This window comes from Xenopus laevis, chromosome 5L (assembly GCF_017654675.1).
Source record: "Xenopus laevis strain J_2021 chromosome 5L, Xenopus_laevis_v10.1, whole genome shotgun sequence".
Classification (NCBI taxonomy): domain Eukaryota; kingdom Metazoa; phylum Chordata; class Amphibia; order Anura; family Pipidae; genus Xenopus; species Xenopus laevis.
In genome coordinates this window covers 18,986,663-19,004,666 of record NC_054379.1, presented here as the reverse complement: position 1 = coordinate 19,004,666, position 18,004 = coordinate 18,986,663, and the positions used below count along the sequence as shown (strand labels likewise).

General features: G+C 41.8%; 1 protein-coding gene across 2 annotated transcripts in view; it reads right to left on the bottom strand.

Moving 5' to 3' along the window:
* The window catches only part of galnt14.L (polypeptide N-acetylgalactosaminyltransferase 14 L homeolog), a 218,588-nt gene that overhangs the window by 20,091 nt on the left and 180,493 nt on the right, over positions 1-18,004 (bottom strand). Inside the window, exons 4-9 of one of the 2 annotated variants that reach the window (XM_041562582.1) lie at positions 17,235-17,302; positions 10,673-10,738; positions 4,580-4,704; positions 3,760-3,847; positions 319-403; positions 77-180 (exon numbers count right to left, since the gene is read on the bottom strand). In XM_041562582.1, the coding sequence (XP_041418516.1) occupies positions 77-180; positions 319-403; positions 3,760-3,847; positions 4,580-4,704; positions 10,673-10,738; positions 17,235-17,302 (536 nt within the window). The remainder of the gene's footprint in view (positions 1-76; positions 181-318; positions 404-3,759; positions 3,848-4,579; positions 4,705-10,672; positions 10,739-17,234; positions 17,303-18,004) is intronic. The other variant, XM_018262677.2, reaches the window with a different exon arrangement.

Sequence of the window (18,004 nt, the reverse complement as noted above, 5' to 3'; positions counted from 1 at the left end):
AGAAAGTATGTGATTCTCACCCAATATAAAAAACTCTGCAACTATGCACTGTAACACTATAAACAGAGTCACTCACCAAAGTTCTCTCCACCCCAGATGTCCATGGCCGTGTCGTACTTGCCCAGGTGGTTGAACCAAGACTTCTCAATGACAAAAAGTCCACCGGCTATAACAGGAGTCCTGAGAGATCAAAAACAATGCAATTATTTGTACATATCTATTCTCTATTTGCACATGAAAAAAGCAGAGCTCATTAAAGAATGAGAATCAGAAGAACCATAGACCCATGACCTTGGTGGGCAGCATTGCCCTACTCACTTAATGGGCTCCGTGGGGTCCAATCGTCTTGCTTTTTGCTCCATTGAAAGCTGCTCCCACTTGAAGTGCAAACTCCAGTCGAACCCTAATAGAGAAAATGTACAGGATATACTGACTCATAATGAAAACTTGCTCAGGGCTAGATTCAGAGACGATGGTGGGGTTCCAGGTCCTTAATTTATAGGGATGCTAACCCAAATATAACAAATATAACATAATGGACATTCCTGACATGGGTTTTGAAAACAATATGGTTCCCAGGGTTTTTTTTACATACAATTAAGGTTTCCCATGCATAAGGGTGATTTCTTCCAAGAATAATATTTCATATTTTCTTTTAAAAAAAAGGTATCCAATAGAGGGCACTGTTTCATCAGAGCTTTTGAAGCTGCCCATTTCATTGGCTGAGAATCTGTCCTAGGGGTGCAGCATTTAGAAATTTTGCCCAAGTCCAAAATACCCAAGCACAGGTGTTAGTATAGAAGTGGAACATCCATATTATTAAGTAAGCAAATTGTCTTTATGCTTTTGTATTAACATGAGAGTGAACGTGAAGAAAGCTGAGCCTATTTCAAAGTGTACAAATATAAATGTAGATGCATTCTGCTCTCCTGCTGCTAAATTTATGGTTAAGCTCCACAGTTCCCCTTAAACGGCCCCTAGAAATGCTCCATTAATTCAGCTATGAAATTAAGACAAGCAGGACCGGCATCAGAAATTACAGGGCCCCATACAACAAAATTTCTTGGGCCCCCTGGGCTGCGCCCACCACAAGTCCCACCTACAGGTCCGCCCTCCCCACCCCACAGGTCCGCCCCCCACCACACAGTAAAAAAACAAAATAAATATTGGTGGCTAGGGTTCCCACATGTTAATAAAAAATAAAAATATATTGTTGGTCAGGGCCCCCCATAAAAAACATTTGTGGCTAGGGCCCCCCCATTAAAAAATATTGGTGGCTAGGACCCCACATGAGAAAAATAAATTGGCGGCCAAAATTGGTGGCCAGCCCCCCCCCACATTATAAGAAAATTGGTGGCCAGGGCCCCTTAAACATCCATGCCTTCCCGAAGTCAGAAGATCTCAGAAAGATGGGGGGCCTAGCTAATCAAGTAAGTGTGGCGTGGCCGGGCCCCCCTTACCCTCGGGCCCCCTACAACTCTCCCCCCTGTCCCCCCCAGATGGCTGCCCTGAAGGCAAGGAATGAATCTGGCAGAGCAAACAGGGAAAGTTTAGAAGAGGACAAAATGGCTGCCTCCTTCCATCAGATTAGAAGCGATTAAAGGTAACTTTTCTGTAGCACTAAGGAAATATTGCTGCTGGACAAAAGTGTACTCCAGCACTCACATAAATGGCTTAGGGGTAACATTCAGATGATGAATCCCTTTAAACGTTTTAATTTTCTGCTGAGCGCACTGACACTGGCCAATGTATCATCTAAATGGTCCAATCACGGCCGTGCTGATAGATCTTAATAGGGAATTATCACCTGCCGGAAGGTTTCAGGATTTTTTTTTAACTACATAAATATACCCTCTGCAACTCAGCCCTAATCTCAAATGCAGCCTAAAATCCATTTAATAAATAGCGAAGGCATCCAGTGTCCCTGAGCGAATTGCAGCACTTAGGAGGGGCGGCTGCTTAAAAGCAACAGTTCTCTGCCTTCCGCCGGCGTAATGTGTTTAGACTCACTCCATTTAATGCGACGCTCACTAAAAGCAGGTGCATGGATTGCGCTAAGTGTTAATGGAAGCACAGTCAGCGGACTGAAATAAATCCTTCTCTGGAAAACAACTCGCTTTGAAAATAATCTGCACGGAAATTAATGAGCCGCGCACAGCCCAAGCCTGTCATTATCAAACATGGCGGCCTGGCGAAATGTGACGGAATATATAACGGGAAGAAATGGGATATTTTAGCTTTTGTTATTTTGCATGCACTGCTTCATAACCCCTCAACATGCACTTATTCTAACTCAGCTTCAAGGGGAACTCAAACCTATGAGTAAGTGTTCGCACAGGCACAAAACGCATTAGGCTTCTGTATGTCCTAATAAAGTCTTTTTAACTAATCAAGATTTGAGCTGCTGCTTCACTCGAAAACGGGCCTCACCCTTCTTTGAATCTTGCATATTTTAGCTTTTATTATCTTGCATGCACTGCTTCATAACCCCTCAGCATGCACTTATTTTGACTTAGCTTAAAGGGGAACTCAACCCCAAAACAACTTTTTGCCTAATTAAAAAAAACTTTATTCTGAGCAACTTCCCAATATACATGCTTTACTCATTTCCAATGGTTTTAAAGATAATTGTAAATATAATTGCAACTGAATGTAGCGTCTGTCTGTCCATTTTTATACCCTGCCCCAGTGGCTTCTACTTTTGATACAATTTAACTGAAGCAGCTCATTAACAGACCTGACTTTGCAGGAGGAGAACTGACTTGCAACATTGTATCTATAATCAGAGCCAGGAGTAAAGTAGGAGGAAAAGACACAATTGCAATGACATTTATACATAAAGGGGTTGTTCACCTTCGATATAACTTTTAGTAAGATGTAAAGTGTGATATTCTGAGACAATTTACGATTGGTCTTAATTTTTTTTTATTTGTGGTTTTTGAGTTATTTAGCTTTTTATTCAGCAGCTCTCCAGTTTGCAGTTTCTGCAGTCTGGTATCTAGGGTCCAAATTACCCTAGCAACCATGCACTAATTTGAACGAGCGACTGGAATATGAATAGGAGAGGGAAGTAATAAATATAGGGGTTGTTCACCTTCGATATAACTTTTAGTAAAATGTAAAGTGTGATATTCTGAGACAATTTGCAATTGGTCTTAATTTTTTTTTATTTGTGGTTTTTGAGTTATTTAGCTTTTTATTCAGCAGCTCTCCAGTTTGCAGTTTCTGCAGTCTGGTGTCTAGGATCCAAATTCCCCTAGCAACCATGCATTGATTTGAACGAGAGACTGGAATATGAATAGGAGAGGGACTGAATTTAAAGTAATAAAAAAATAATAAAATAATTAAAAAATAAATAAAAAAGTAGCAACAACAATACATTTGTAGCCTTACAGAGCATTTGCTTTCAGATGGGGTCAGTGATCCCCATTCGAAAACTGGAAAGAGTCAGAGAAAAAAGCAAATCATTCAAAAACTACAAAACAAAAAACGAAGGCCAATTGAACAAGTTGCTTAGAATTAGCCATTCTATAAAGTTAACTTAAGAGTGAATCATTGGACATAATTAATGAATGTATGTTAGGAAGTTGCTTAGAATTACATTTTCTTTCATTGGTTAAAATGCTGTTTTGGGGTTTATATTTGCTTTAATTACTATTGAACTTTGACATTCTTCTCCAACAAACTTTACAGGATTCGAATGGAAAATTAATCGGAAAAAAGCGCACACATATCCATCAGATCACTGACTGAACTCACCCCCTCTCAGATCAGAAGAAGCAGCGATATATGCGAAGGTGTCCAAATTGATTATATCTATGACCGGACTGACCACACGAGTTGGATCCTTAGGAAAAGAAAGAAAGACAGAGGAGAGGGGAAAATAGGGGGAGGAAGGGTTAGTTTTATGGCACAATATAAAATAATTGCCTTTAGGTTTATTCCATAGTCAATTAACATCTCTTTTCAAAGAATAACTAAACCTTAACAAAGAATTAGGCTAGAAATTCTGTACAAGCCCAAGGCACCCACAGCCCTTTAGCAGGGAAAATCTATGCCCACAAAGATGCCCCAGTAGCTCCCCATCTTCTTTTTCTGCTGATTCACTGCACATTCTCTGTGCTGTTGTCACTTACTGAGCTTAGGGACCCACTCATAATATATATAGTATATATACACAATATAACAGCCACGATACAAAGCTGAATTGTCTAAGACATTATTTTAATCAGCAGTCTAGATAAGACATAGCTCATGCTGTACATTATAGAGTGAATAAAGTACCTCCTCTTGTAAATTATAAGGATATTATAAGTTACCGAGGCGTTTCATGACCGAAGGCCGTGTGTTTTTATACAGGTCATGGAACTCCGAGGTGACTTCTAATATCCTCATATTTTACAACTGGGGGTACTTTATTTATTATAATACACAAGTTTCAGTGAGTCATGTGACAGAAATGACATCAGAACTCACTGTTTATAACTGATGACATCAGAACTCACTGTTTATAAGGATATAATTTACAAGATATTCATGGCTTTTGTGTATTATAATCAGATATTTGCTATTTACTTACCTCCTTGATTCTCTGCAGCAGAGGTGGGAGCCAGTCCTTATTTACTTCACAGTGACTGTCTAGGAATGTGAGCACTGTAGCCTGAGCGACCTCTGCCCCCCTCACCCGGGATCGGATCAGACCTGCTTAAATAAATTTGATTGGGGTTTAACACAATATCATGATGGATGCTGAAGCTTATTATTAACATGTATTTATAGAGCGCCAACAGCCTTACCAGTTATAGGGGGAGCGGCAGCCTGTACTGTCCAGTGCAAGGCAGGGTGTAAAGTGGGAAAAATGGGTGCAAAGTATCATGAATCTTGTACTTTGCACCTGTCCTTCGGAGCTGCACCCTTGGTTGCAAACTGCACTTTTCACCCTGCGTTGCACTTGATAAACAAGGCCATAAGGCTCTAAGGGGGGCCTGGAGCAGTTGCAGGGTGGGCTCAAAATAAATGCCAGTTAAGGTGAGATTTAGGGAGAAAGCCTAGTCACTCTACTAGATGCTCCTGAAAGCCCAGCCTGAAGGCCAGTTAGGGTGGGTGCTTAGATATCGTGGAACTATGGCTGAATAGTTCATACACCGTTTTTTCCTAATGTTATTATGAGCTTTGAGCCACACCCATTTTAGGCCCACACCCCCTGATTACCATGTCCATTTTACAAAATTTGGCAGGTTATGTAAGTTTGAACACATTTCTGGGCATTTTAGTGCAATGTTTTATGTGTTATTACAGTTTTGCTAATGAAAGTGAATTGCCCTTTAAGCTGCTAGTCTCAGTTCTCCCTAAAGACGTGCTTATCTTAAAAATTTACAATTGTTTATTTGCTTATCCTAAATTGTTAAAAAAGTATCTAAGTGCAGCTGCTGAGTGTTCTGGGCTCATTGCCAAAAAGTCTTTTATTTTAATGAAGTTTCAGAAACGTTGTATCTTTTTCTGCGACAGTGCAGGAGTTCAAAGAGAAAGTTGGGACATTTGAGTAAGAAACCCGGGACTGTAGGCTGAGCTGTTAAAATTGGCACTGTCCCGCAGAAAACTGGACAGTTGAGAGGTATAAAAGGTTGGACCACCAAGGAAGGGGAACTTCAAGTTTGCACTTAGTTTGCACTTAGTTAGTTTGCACTAGTTCAAGTTTGCAACTAGTGATGGGCGAATAAATTCGACAAAAGTTAATTTGTGGCGAATTTCCTTGTTTCGCCACTGGCGAATAAATTTGCGAAACTGAAGCGAAAAATCCACCGCGTCCAAAAAATGTAGGCGCGCTTCAGAATAGTCACACGCATAAAAATTTTCTGCATCAATATTATTCAGACGCCCAATGACTTTAATGCATTTGGACCAAATAGGTGTGTGCATAAAAATTGTCGCGGGTGTCGAAATTGACGAGTGTCAAAATAATTTTGTCGCCCATTGAATTCACTCCACGAATTTATCGCCGTTTTTCAGCAAAGCGAAACAGGACAAATTTGCCCATCACTGGCAAAAACCTCTGCTTTACGCCACTTGCTTTTCAGCACCATGGAGAACACAAAAGGCAAAGTTTAGAGGGGTTTAGATCTCTAACTCTGATGTTAAGGGGTAAATTTATCAAAGAGTGAAGTTCCGCCACTAGAGTAAAATTCCGCAGCTCTCAATTCATTTCTATAGGATTTTGAAAGGCGTATTTATCAATGAGTGAAGTGAAAGTTCACCCTTTGATAAATACGCCTATAAATCCCATAGAAATGAATGGAGAGTGGCGGAATTTCACTCTAGTGGCAGAACTTCAATAATCACTTCACTCTTTTATAAATATACCCCTGTGTCTCTAAAAATCCCAAACTATGCAGATCCCTAAAACTGGGTGAGTGCATTTAGTTTATCTGAAACCCCTTAGGTATTGAAAAAAGAGCTAAAAAATATGTATTTTAGATGGTTATAGTAACAGGTTGTTTCTTTCTCTGTATTGCTATTGATTTACTTGTCAAACACGAGGCAAGATATTTGAGTTGTATTAAATCAGAGCAATTAATAAAACAATCTGTTCGTGTTGGGCTTTCCCTAAAGATTCCCATGAAAATCTTGTTAGCCTGCTGGCTCGAAAGTCAACTATATTAGCAAATGTTTCTAACAATACAATTGGGGGATTAATGAAAACATACCGCTGTACAGTCCCTGGGACACAGATCCAACAGGAGGAGATGCTGTTACTGTACAATAGTTTTTCTTGCAAGCTGTTATGTTACACAGACAAAATTCTGATATTTTACTACAGAAAATGCATCAGCTGTTGTCAACTTTGTATAATCAGTGGTGTCCTGGGGTAAGAACAGGACAAACCTCACTAGGACCCAAAAATATCAGAGCTAGTGATGGACGAATTTATTTGCCAGCCATAGATTAGCGGCGAATTTCCACACTTCGCCCCTTGCGAATGTTTTTGCAAAACCGCTGCAAAAGTTTGCCGTGGAAGAATTCGCAAAACAAAATCGGCACGCGTCAAAATTGTCGCACGTCAAAATTATCTAGAACACACATTACTTTGATGCATTTGGAAAAAAGAGTGGCACGTATAAAAAATTGTCACTTGCATCAAAACTATTGTGCATCAAAATTATTTTGACGCCCATTGACTTCAATGCGTTTTGCAAATTTTTCACATTTTGCAATTTTTGGAGTTTTGCAGATTTTTCGCTGAAGCAAACAGGACATATTCACTCATCACTAATCAGAGCACAACGGAGCCCTTGTAGGACAGTAGGAGGGCAAGACGACAACAGCAGGGTAACATGGAGACAGAAGGACAAGAAGAATCCAACACGGCAAGATGGAAACAGTATGGCAAGGTGGAGATAGTAGGACAAGAAGAAGCTATCAGGGCAAGATGGAGACAGTAGGGCAAGATGGAGACAGTAGGACAAGAAGAAGCTATCAGGGCAAGATGGAGACAGTAGGGCAAGATGGAGACAGTAGGACAAGAAGAAGCTATCAGGGCAAGATGGAGACAGTAGGACAAGAAGAAGCTATCAGGGCAAGATGGAGACAGTAGGACAGATGGAGACAGAAGGACAAGAAGAAGCTAATATAGCAAGATGGAGACAGTAGGACAAGATGGAGACAGTAGAACAAGATGGAGACAGTAGGACAAGAAGAAGCTATCAAGGCAAGATGGAGACAGTAGGGCAGATGGAGACAGTAGGACAAGAAGAAGCTATCAGGGCAAGATGGAGACAGTAGGACAAGAAGAAGCTATCAGGGCAAGATGGAGACAGTAGGACAGATGGAGACAGTAGAACAAGAAGAAGCTATCAGGGCAAGATGAAGACATTAGGACAGATGGAGACAGTAGGACAAGAAGAAGCTATCAGGGCAAGATGGAGACAGTAGGACAAGAAGAAGCTATCAGGGCAAGATGGAGACAGTAGGACAGATGGAGACAGTAGGACAAGAAGAAGCTAATATAGCAAGATGGAGACAGTAGGACAAGATGGAGACAGTAGAACAAGATGGAGACAGTAGGACAAGAAGAAGCTATCAAGGCAAGATGGAGACAGTAGGGCAGATGGAGACAGTAGGACAAGAAGAAGCTATCAGGGCAAGATGGAGACAGTAGGACAAGAAGAAGCTATCAGGGCAAGATGGAGACAGTAGGACAGATGGAGACAGTAGAACAAGAAGAAGCTATCAGGGCAAGATGAAGACATTAGGACAGATGGAGACAGTAGGACAAGAAGAAGCTATTATAGCAAGATGGAGACAGTAGGACAAGATGGAGACAGTAGAACAAGATGGAGACAGTAGGACAAGATGGAGACAGTAGGGCAAGATGGAGACAATATAAGAACATGGTGTCAGTAAATCAAGTAGGACAGTAGGACAATGGAGACAGTAGTAAAGCTGAATGATGTTTGAGTGTAAGGGTTGATGGAAATACTTGGGCAAAATAGCAACACCAGGGCTACATTTTATCAACCCCCACCTTATTAACCATGTCTTTGACATTATTTTCTGGATCTTTCTTTGGGGTAGGGAGTATTGTATTTCCCACTCATATACACTACTCTCTTATGGCAGAATTAGTTATAATTCTTGAGTCCAGTCTCTTGATTTATGTATAAAATTTGGTCAGACACCAACCTATCCCAATAGCTCATTACAAATGATATATACATGTGATCATACCAACCCCGGGACCACTCACCCACATCCCAGCCACGTGCTCCCAATATCCAGTATACTATACAAAGCCAGTGTCCCTTGCTGGGTACCCAAAGACTTAAATAACACAGTGAGTGGCACTATGGTACTACAGTATCTGTTTTCCCATCCCTTATTTAATAAGCACCTATATATAAATGCTTTCCTTTCTAAAGCAACGGCAACCGCATTCATCACCGATTGTAAATGTGACAGCAATTCATGTCCCCCATTAACCTAATAATAGCCATATTTTCTAATATGAGAATAAGGAGCAGCTCATTGCTTCAGATCCATCACTGCTGTGGTGGAAACAAACCCGTCTGCTCAGAGCCGGAGTCTGAAGATGAAATAAAGGAGCAAACAGGATTGGATTTATAATGTATAAACAAAATGCCATTCAGCTCGGCTCCTGGGATTATTTCCTTATATCTTTGCTAAATGCTTTCACTCCGGGTAATAACATAAAACAGGACGTCGGCTCCACCAAATCCTTCATTTGTACCCAAAATCTATTTTTTACATGATAAAAGAGAATATAATTTTAAACAACTTCCTAATATCCATTTGTGACTTGTTCTCACTGGGTTTATAGTTAAGTGTAAATGGCATTGCTCTTAAAACCAGCATTTCCGTATCACTCGCTATTTTCTGGTTGTGACTAGTAATGGGCGAATTTGTCCCGTTTTGCTTCACTGCAAAATTCGCCAATTTTGATGCCAGCGTAAATGTGCGCGCATCAAAATTGACCCCGTCGACAATTTTGCCGCGGCTACATTTGACGCGCATTACAGTCAATGGGCGTCCGTTTACTTGTCGCAGGCGTCAGAATTGGCGCTGGTGTCTGAATTGTCACCGCTGTCAAAAAACTTTGACGCCGCCTAATTTTCACAGCAACTTCGCAAATTTATTTGCGGTAAATCTGCTAATTTATTTACGAAACGCGGAAATTCGCCGCGAGTTTGCGCCTGGCTCTGACCCATGAAACCATGTAGCAGAAGCCAATTGGTTAACAGACCAGGAGAAGAACTGACTTCTAATACATTAAAGAGGGGTTGTTCACCTTTATATTAACTTTTAGTCTGATGTAGAGAGGGATATTCTGAGACAATTTGCAATTGGTTTTCATTTTTTAGTGTATGTGGTTTTTGAGTTATTTAGCTTTTTATTCAGCGGCTCTCTGGTTTGCAATTTCAACAATCTGATAGGCTAGGACCTGGCAGGCCATGGGTGCTGAAGAAGGAAATCTGGGCTTGCTTGCTAGGGTCCAAATTACCCTAGCAACCATGCATTGATATGAATGAAAGACTGCAATATGAATAGTAGAGGCCTGAATAGAAAGATGAGTATCAAAAGCTAGCAATTACAATACATTTGTAGCCTTACAGAGCATTTGTTTGTAGATTTTAGACCCACAAGAGTCAGTAAAAAAGGCAAATGATTAAAAAAAACTCTAAAAATGAAGGTTAAATAGTTGCATACAATTAGCCATTCTATAACATACTAAAAGTTAACTTAAAGGTGAACCACCTCTTTAAGTCAGACGTCAGACCCAGAAATAGACAGACAGTGACAGTCAATAGCAGTGACAGTTACACACAACTATAAACCCAGTGAGAATGAGAAATGGATGGACATTGGGAAGCTGCTTAGAATGACACTTTCTTTCGTTAGGCAAAATATTGATTTTTGGGTGGAGTTCACCTTTAAGGGCATTTTCTTACAAAAAGAAACTATTACATTTCCAGAAAAAAAAACAGTTTATTTGTGCCCCCCCCCCAAAAAAAAACAAATAAAATCTATTCTGAGTCGGGCCTCTGGCAAATAAGAACGTCTGGAATCTTATCAGCATCCGGCAGAACAGTCCCCGGGCGCTAATCAGATACGCGCACTCTCTTCCTCGCTGCTGATATATTGGCTGATAAGGCCCTACCTTCTCTTTGCTCATTGCGCAGGCATCTCACTTTGGGCAACTTGCTCAGCAGTCGGCAGTCGTCCACTGTCAAAACACAAAGACATTTAAGGAAGAAAAAGTTACTGTCTGGACAAAAAGAGATGGGAGGATAGAACTGGGGGAAGTATTAAGAGCAGCGCTGATTGATTGTTTCATATTAATGTTTCCAGTGGAACAGACATGCGGCAGCACAGGACATTGAAATTACACTGAGCTCCAATATGTCACGTGTACAGTCTGTAATAGCAAGTCATTCACTGGGAAGGTCTTTCCATATGCCATGAAATTATAGTCTTGTAGTAAAAGAAAAATGTACCCCCTACTGTAAATTATAAGGATATTAGGAGTCACTGAGGGTTGCTGTGACCATATAAAGGCACAAGGCTGCAGGCTGAGTTATACAGGGAACTCTGAGTATCACTCATGTATTATAAGGGATAATGTACCCCCTACTGTAAATGATAAGGATATTAGAAGTCACTGAGGGGTTCTGTGACCATATAAAGGCACAAGGCTGCAGGCTGAGTTATACAGGGAACTCTGAGTATCACTCATGTATTATAAGGGATAATGTACCCCCTACTTTAAATGATCAGGATATTAGAAGTCACTGAGGGGTTCTGTGACCATATAAAGGCACAAGGCTGAAGGCTGAGTTATACAGGGAACTCTGAGTATCACTCATGTATTATAAGGGATAATGTACCCCCTACTGTAAATGATAAGGATATTAGAAGTCACTGAGGGGTTCTGTGACCATATAAAGGCACAAGGCTGCAGGCTGAGTTATACAGGGAACTCTGAGTATCACTCATGTATTATAAAGGATAATGTACCCCCTACTTTAAATGATCAGGATATTAGAAGTCACTGAGGGGTTCTGTGACCATATAAAGGCACAAGGCTGAAGGCTGAGTTATACAAGGAACACTGAGTATCACTCATGTATTATAAGGAATAATGTACCCCCCTATTTTAAATAATAAGCATATTAGGAGTCACTGAGGGGCACTATGACCATATAAAGGCACAAGGCTGCAGGCTGAGTTATACAGGGAACTCTGAGTATCACTCATGTATTATAAGGGATAATGTAGCCCCTACTGTTAATGATAAGGATATTAGAAGTCACTAAGGGTTCTGTGACCATATAAAGGCACAAGGTTGCAGGCTGAGTTATACAGGGAACTCTGAGTATCACTCATGTATTATAAAGGATAATGAAATTATAAAGATATATGGCCACTTTGCCTTATCTAAATTACTAATGATTGGTTTGCAACCCTGTAGAACTGCAAGATAAGGAAAGGCAAAAGGATTCTATATTCACATGCAATATTTTCATTTGTTTCTTTCTCATGCGCAGGTGCCCAGATAGTACCAGTCTGCTGTTCGTGAATTTATCAGTACTGTGAATTTTACAGTACTGTTACTCTGTGTTGTCACAATGCTGCCGCTATACAATATATATCTAATGAGCTCCTAGACCGGCTCAGGGAAACTCCAGGAGAGCAGCTGTGCAAACATATCTGCATGGAACATTCAATATCTTAAAAATGTTAAATAAAGTAAAGGAACAGATAAAGCCATTGTATGTCCCCTTTAATCTCCCAAAATTGCACAATCCATAGAAAAAGTCTTATCCTTATCTTTCTTTCTGTAATGTAGTTTTCCCTATTTATCCCTAATATAATATGTACATATATGTCATTTATTGGCAGAGCATGACTCGGCTCCATACACACCAGACATGATTGATGGCACAGTAAGAAAGGCCATTATATCCCTCCCATAAATCATGTGCTGCACTTACCAGGCAGGCCGGGCTCCTTATAGCCCCCTGGATACATTATGGGAGGGACAGCAGACAAGGAAACATGATTAAGTGCGGTTGTCAGCGCAGAAGCATTTAGGGATAGACTGTTGTAAGTCTGTACATTAGATGTGGATAGTTAGTTGGGGGGGAGGAGGCAGGAGCTGCATGTTATAAGAAATATATGTTACTGGGGTGAGAAATAGGGGCATTTAACTGAGATATAATGTCTAATGTACAGTGTATATGCAAAGTACAGCACATGTACTAATTGGTCTAAAGAGTGCAGCTCAATAGAGTCGATCTGGAGCAGTTATTATGCCAATAATACAACAATTCATTCATGGATACAAACCATTTCAGTACAAATAATATAGGGGATCACATAGTGGGCATGTATAGGAAAATCTGCTCCTCTGGACGAACTCGAAGCCCCCGGACCAACACCTGGAGATAGGGTCAGACTGGGGTGTGCTGTCTATCCCCGGGGCCCCCACACCCCCTCTGGGGCCCCCGCCTCTTCCACCCCCCGCCAGCTCAAACCTTAGGGTTAGTCCACACGAGGAGATTCGGAGAGATTTAGTCTCCTGGCGACTAATCGCCTCTTCTTCTGGGCTACAATCTTCCCGAACTGCCTTCGCAGTGTCTTCCCATCCGCTATAATGAAAAGTCACCTGCGCTAAGTCGCCCATTTCCTCGTGAGGCAACTTTGGAAAACGAAGTGCCGCGTGTGCTTTAGCGCAGGCGACTTTTCATTATAGCGGATGGGAAGACACGCAAAGGCAGTTCGGGGAGATTGTTGCCCAGAAGAAGAGGCGATTAGTCGCCAGGCGACTAAATCTCCCTGTTTCGACTAACCCTTAAGTGGGGACCAACAGTGGAGGGCAGGTCCCCATGAGGGTGTACAACCGGCCCAGTTTAACCCTGACTGGAGAACAAGAAGCCTGATGCAGCCCCTGCCTAATGGGATTTTCCAACATTCCTAATCAATATCTAACTAAAGGTGGCCATACACGGGCCGATAAAAGCTGCCGACAGACCGTGTCGGCAGCTTATTGGCCCGTGTATGGGGCCCCACGACGGGCTTCACCGATCGAGATCTGGCCGAAAGTCAGCCAGATCTCGATCGGATGGGACAAAAAATCCCGTCTATTCGTTGATGCGGTCCCGTGATCCGACCGCCCGTTTGGGCATCGTTAGGATCCGATCGTTGGGCCCTAGGGCCCACGATCGGATCAGCCGATATTGCCCACCTCAAGGTGGGCATATCGGAGGGAGATCCGCTCGTTTGGCGACATCGCCAAAAGAGCGGATCTCTCCATGTATGGGCACCTTAAGAGTTGATCAGATATCGGGGAGGGTGAGGGTCGATTTTAGGTCCCAAGCACAGACCTATAAGTTGTGAGTCAAGTACAGCCAAATCCAATATAGCTCCCCTGTTTGGCCAGATATACTCAATAACAGACCTGTCATTTGAGTGCTACAGATGTGGGGGCAAAGCAGCAATTGGATTTTGGGATGTGACTGTGAGAGAGCATGTACATGAAGTAGAAAAGATGCCCCAGTAGCTCCCCATCTTGTTTTCTGCTGATTCACTGTACATGCTCTGTGCTGCTGTCACTTACTGAGCTTAGGGACCCACTCACAATATACCATACACACAGAAATGTCACAGTACATATACTATATAATAGTGACCATAAAAGGCTGAGTAGTAATGAATTCAGAATCCCATTACATGGCAGCATAGAAATCAGTGCAGTTTGCATCAGAATTAAATAGTCAGCCTTATAGAATCAGCTTCTATGACAGACAAACCCCACTTTCTGCTTCATGATTTCCCCCTGACCCCTAAGCTTGGCTTCCCAATAGCAGCCCAGAGCTCACTGAGCATGTGCAGAGCCACTGACACACAAAAGATGCCTAACAAGATCCAAGATTGGGAAATGCTGGGGGCAACTATGAAGACCTGGATCATTACTGTTATAGGGCTGATGTACTGCTGGGCTGGTACAGTAAATAAAATATGGCATTTCTAGCCAGATTCATCTACCAGGGAATAATTACCTGGTTACCTTTCGATTGTTCTGCTGATGGGCTGCTGGGGGGGGGAGGGGGGGTGATATCATTCCAACTTTCAGTGCAGCAGTAAAGAGTGACTGAAATTCATATGAGCACAAGTCTCATGACTGGGGGCACCTGAGAAACTAACAACATGTCTAGCCCCATGTGCAATTTCAAAACTACATATTAAAAAATCAGTTTGCTCTTTTGAAAAAACTGATTTCAGTGCAGAAGTCTGCTGGAGCAGATGCGTTTTGAAAAAAACATGTTTTCCCATGACCTTATCACTTGAAACAGTATAAGAACACCCTAAGCTACAGTTTACAGCAATACAATCCCCAGTGTGGTCTCCTGCTCTCTCTCCTCTTTGGGGAATATTATCAAAGTATTAAAAAAAAAAAAAAAATTCTCTGCCAAGTGAAGAAATCTGAATGTTGGATCTTTTGGGGGCAGAATTCCAAATCCCTAATTTTTGGATTCAGCTGAATATAAAATTCTCAGCATTAGACTGACTTCCCCACAACCCTTTAAATATGCTTTTTGTTATTTCTTCCCTCTGGCTATAAACCGGCAGCCCTAATTTCAAAACAATCAGACATTAATTTAAAATATATTGTTTCCTCCTCATCGTTATATTCTATTCAATGTTCCAGCAGGAAGACAAAAGCCATAATAACGGTATAATTAGTTTGCATGTCATTTCCACACTGCAGTTAGTGTCTTTATAAAAGAGAATGAATTTATCATACAAATAGATGAAATGCTCTGGTTCTAAAATACATGGCTGCTTCCCTTGGAGGGACCTATAGCTTTGATTAAAGGGATACTGTCATGGGAAAACCAGTTTTTTTCAAAACACATCAGTTAATAGTGCTGCTCCAGCAGAATTCTGCACTGAAATCAATTTCTCAAAAGAGCAAACAGATTTTTTTTAATTTAATTTTGAAATCTAACATGGGGCTAGACATATTGTCAGTTTCCCAGTTGCCCCAAGTCTTGTGACTTGCGCTCTGATAAACTTCAGTCACTCTTTACTGCTGTACTGCAAGTTGGAGTGATATCAAACCCCTCCCCCCCAGCACCCTAACAACAGAACAATGGGAAGGTAACCAGATAGCAGCTCCCTAACACAAGATAACAGCCCCCTGGTAGGTATAAGAATAATAGTAAACGCCAAGTCCCACTGAGACTGATTCAGTTACATTAAGTAGGAGAAATAACAGCCTGCCAGAAAGTAGTTCCATCCTAAAGTGCTTGCACAAGTCACATGACTGGGGCAGCTGGGAAACTGACAATATGTCTAGCCCCATGTCAGATTTCAAAATTGAATATAAAGAAATCTGTTTGCTCTGTTAAGAAATGGATTTCAGTGCAGAAGTCCCATGGCAGTTTCCCTTTAAGGTGGGGGCAGCCCAAATGCCATCTAGAGTGAAATTTAGGGAGCACCCAAGAGAGAGGCAGAAGTACTCAATGGCACAATGACTGTTTCCAAAAAGGGGTTTACTTTGGTTTCAGGGGTGTAAAATTGTACCACTTAGTGCTCATTCACTAATAGCAGCGGCATAGCTGTGCTCTGCACCTCATGCCGGAAAAAAAATCCGGTGAAAGAAGCAGAGCATAGCACTGGTCATAGGTATATCTGCAGGCTGAGAATCAGTCCCGTCTGGCATTAGCCTAAGGGATATAAGGGCACATACACCCAGGCCCATATTTACTTTCATTATGCAAACCGTTTTGGGGTGCAGTTCCCCTTTAAAGGTGTTGTTCATCTTTGAGGTAACTTTTAGTATGATGTAGAGCAGGGGTCCCCAACCTTTTTTGGACCGGGGACCGGTGGCAACATTTTTTCTTTCGAGGACTGGGGGGTGGGGTCGGGGATGGGGTCTGCGGGGGTCAGCAGGGTTGGGGGCAGGGGGCGGGGTTGGCGGGGGAGGGGTCGGCGGGGGTTATCGGTGGGTCTTCAGCAAATTTGGGCATGCCGGCGTCCAGTTCGGAGCGCCGCGTTTTTGCGCACTGGGCTCGGCGGCCCAGTGCGGGAGTGTCCGCAGCCCAGTGGTTGGGGACCCCTGATGTAGAGAGTGATATTCTAAGACAATTTGCAATTGGTTTTCATTTTTTATTTTTTCATTTGTGGTTTTTGAGCCATTTAGCTTTTTATTTAGCAGCTTTCCAGTTTGCAATTTAAGCAATCTGGTTGCTAGGGTCCAAGTTACCCTAGCAACCATGGATAGATTTGAAAAAGAGACTGGACTATGAGCTTGAGAGAGCTTGAATAAAGATGAGTAATGACTGTGGGCAGCTGGGAAACTGACAACATGTCTAGCCCCATGTCAGATTTCAAAATTGAATATAACAAAATCTGTTTGCTCTTTTGAAAAATGGATTTCAGTGCAGAGTTCTGCTGGAGCAGCACTATTAACTGATGCGTTTTGGGAAAAGAACATATTTTTCCATGACAGTATCCCTTTACCTTTAAGGTGAACCACCCCTTTAATAAACATATCTTCTGGAAAGCAGAGATTTTTCCATTATTCCATTATTTTCCATTATTATATAACTCTCCAGAAAACTCACAGTTTCACAGACTCCATTAGCAGGGCACATGCATGGTGTCAGTGGCACAGGTGGAGGGGGGAGCTGATCAGTACAAAGGGTGCAACTTACAGTTATCACTGAAGTCATCCACTAGTAGGATTTCATGGATTAGGTGCATAGGTGTTCGGTTTAGTACACTGCAACACACAAACAAACATGGAAGAATAGATTAGTATGATTTATGGGAGGAAGGTAAAGGGACAGGATTAGAATTCAGGCTCATTATCTGGATGGCAGAGGGAGCAGCAGGACCAGTGACGTGAGCAGCAGGCAGCAGTATAGTAAATGCAGAAAATGTACAGTGTAAAAAAGTCACAAGATGTAAATAGAGTTACTCCAAGCGCAGCTCCAGTTCAAGATAATTAAGTGATGTATGACGCATGGAAGAGGGGAGTTAGTTGTGCCATTATAGAGGAGCAGTCTCTGTAACATTAAACGCACAGCAAGTAGTCTGAACAACAGAAAAGGCAGTCAGGCAAGCCCAAGGTGCAACTCCCCAGCTCGCTCCTCATGAATACAACACAGGCAGCACTGTATTCACGCGGGGGGACTGCAGGCCAGAAAACAGCAGATTGTGTCCATTATTTGCACTTTCAACCCTGAGTAAATGACCGTTATAGTTTCTAAAAACCAAGTCCTATACTTCATCTAAATAAAGTTTGTCATTATCATTCGTATTTTTTCTCTGGACCTGTTATGTTGGTCTGAAGACAGTCTTTAAGGAGAACTAAACCCTAAAAATGAATATAGCTAAAAAATGCCATATTTTATATACTGAACTCATTGCACGAGAAAATGAGGTTGGTCTGTAATATAAGCTAATGCTACAGGACTGATTA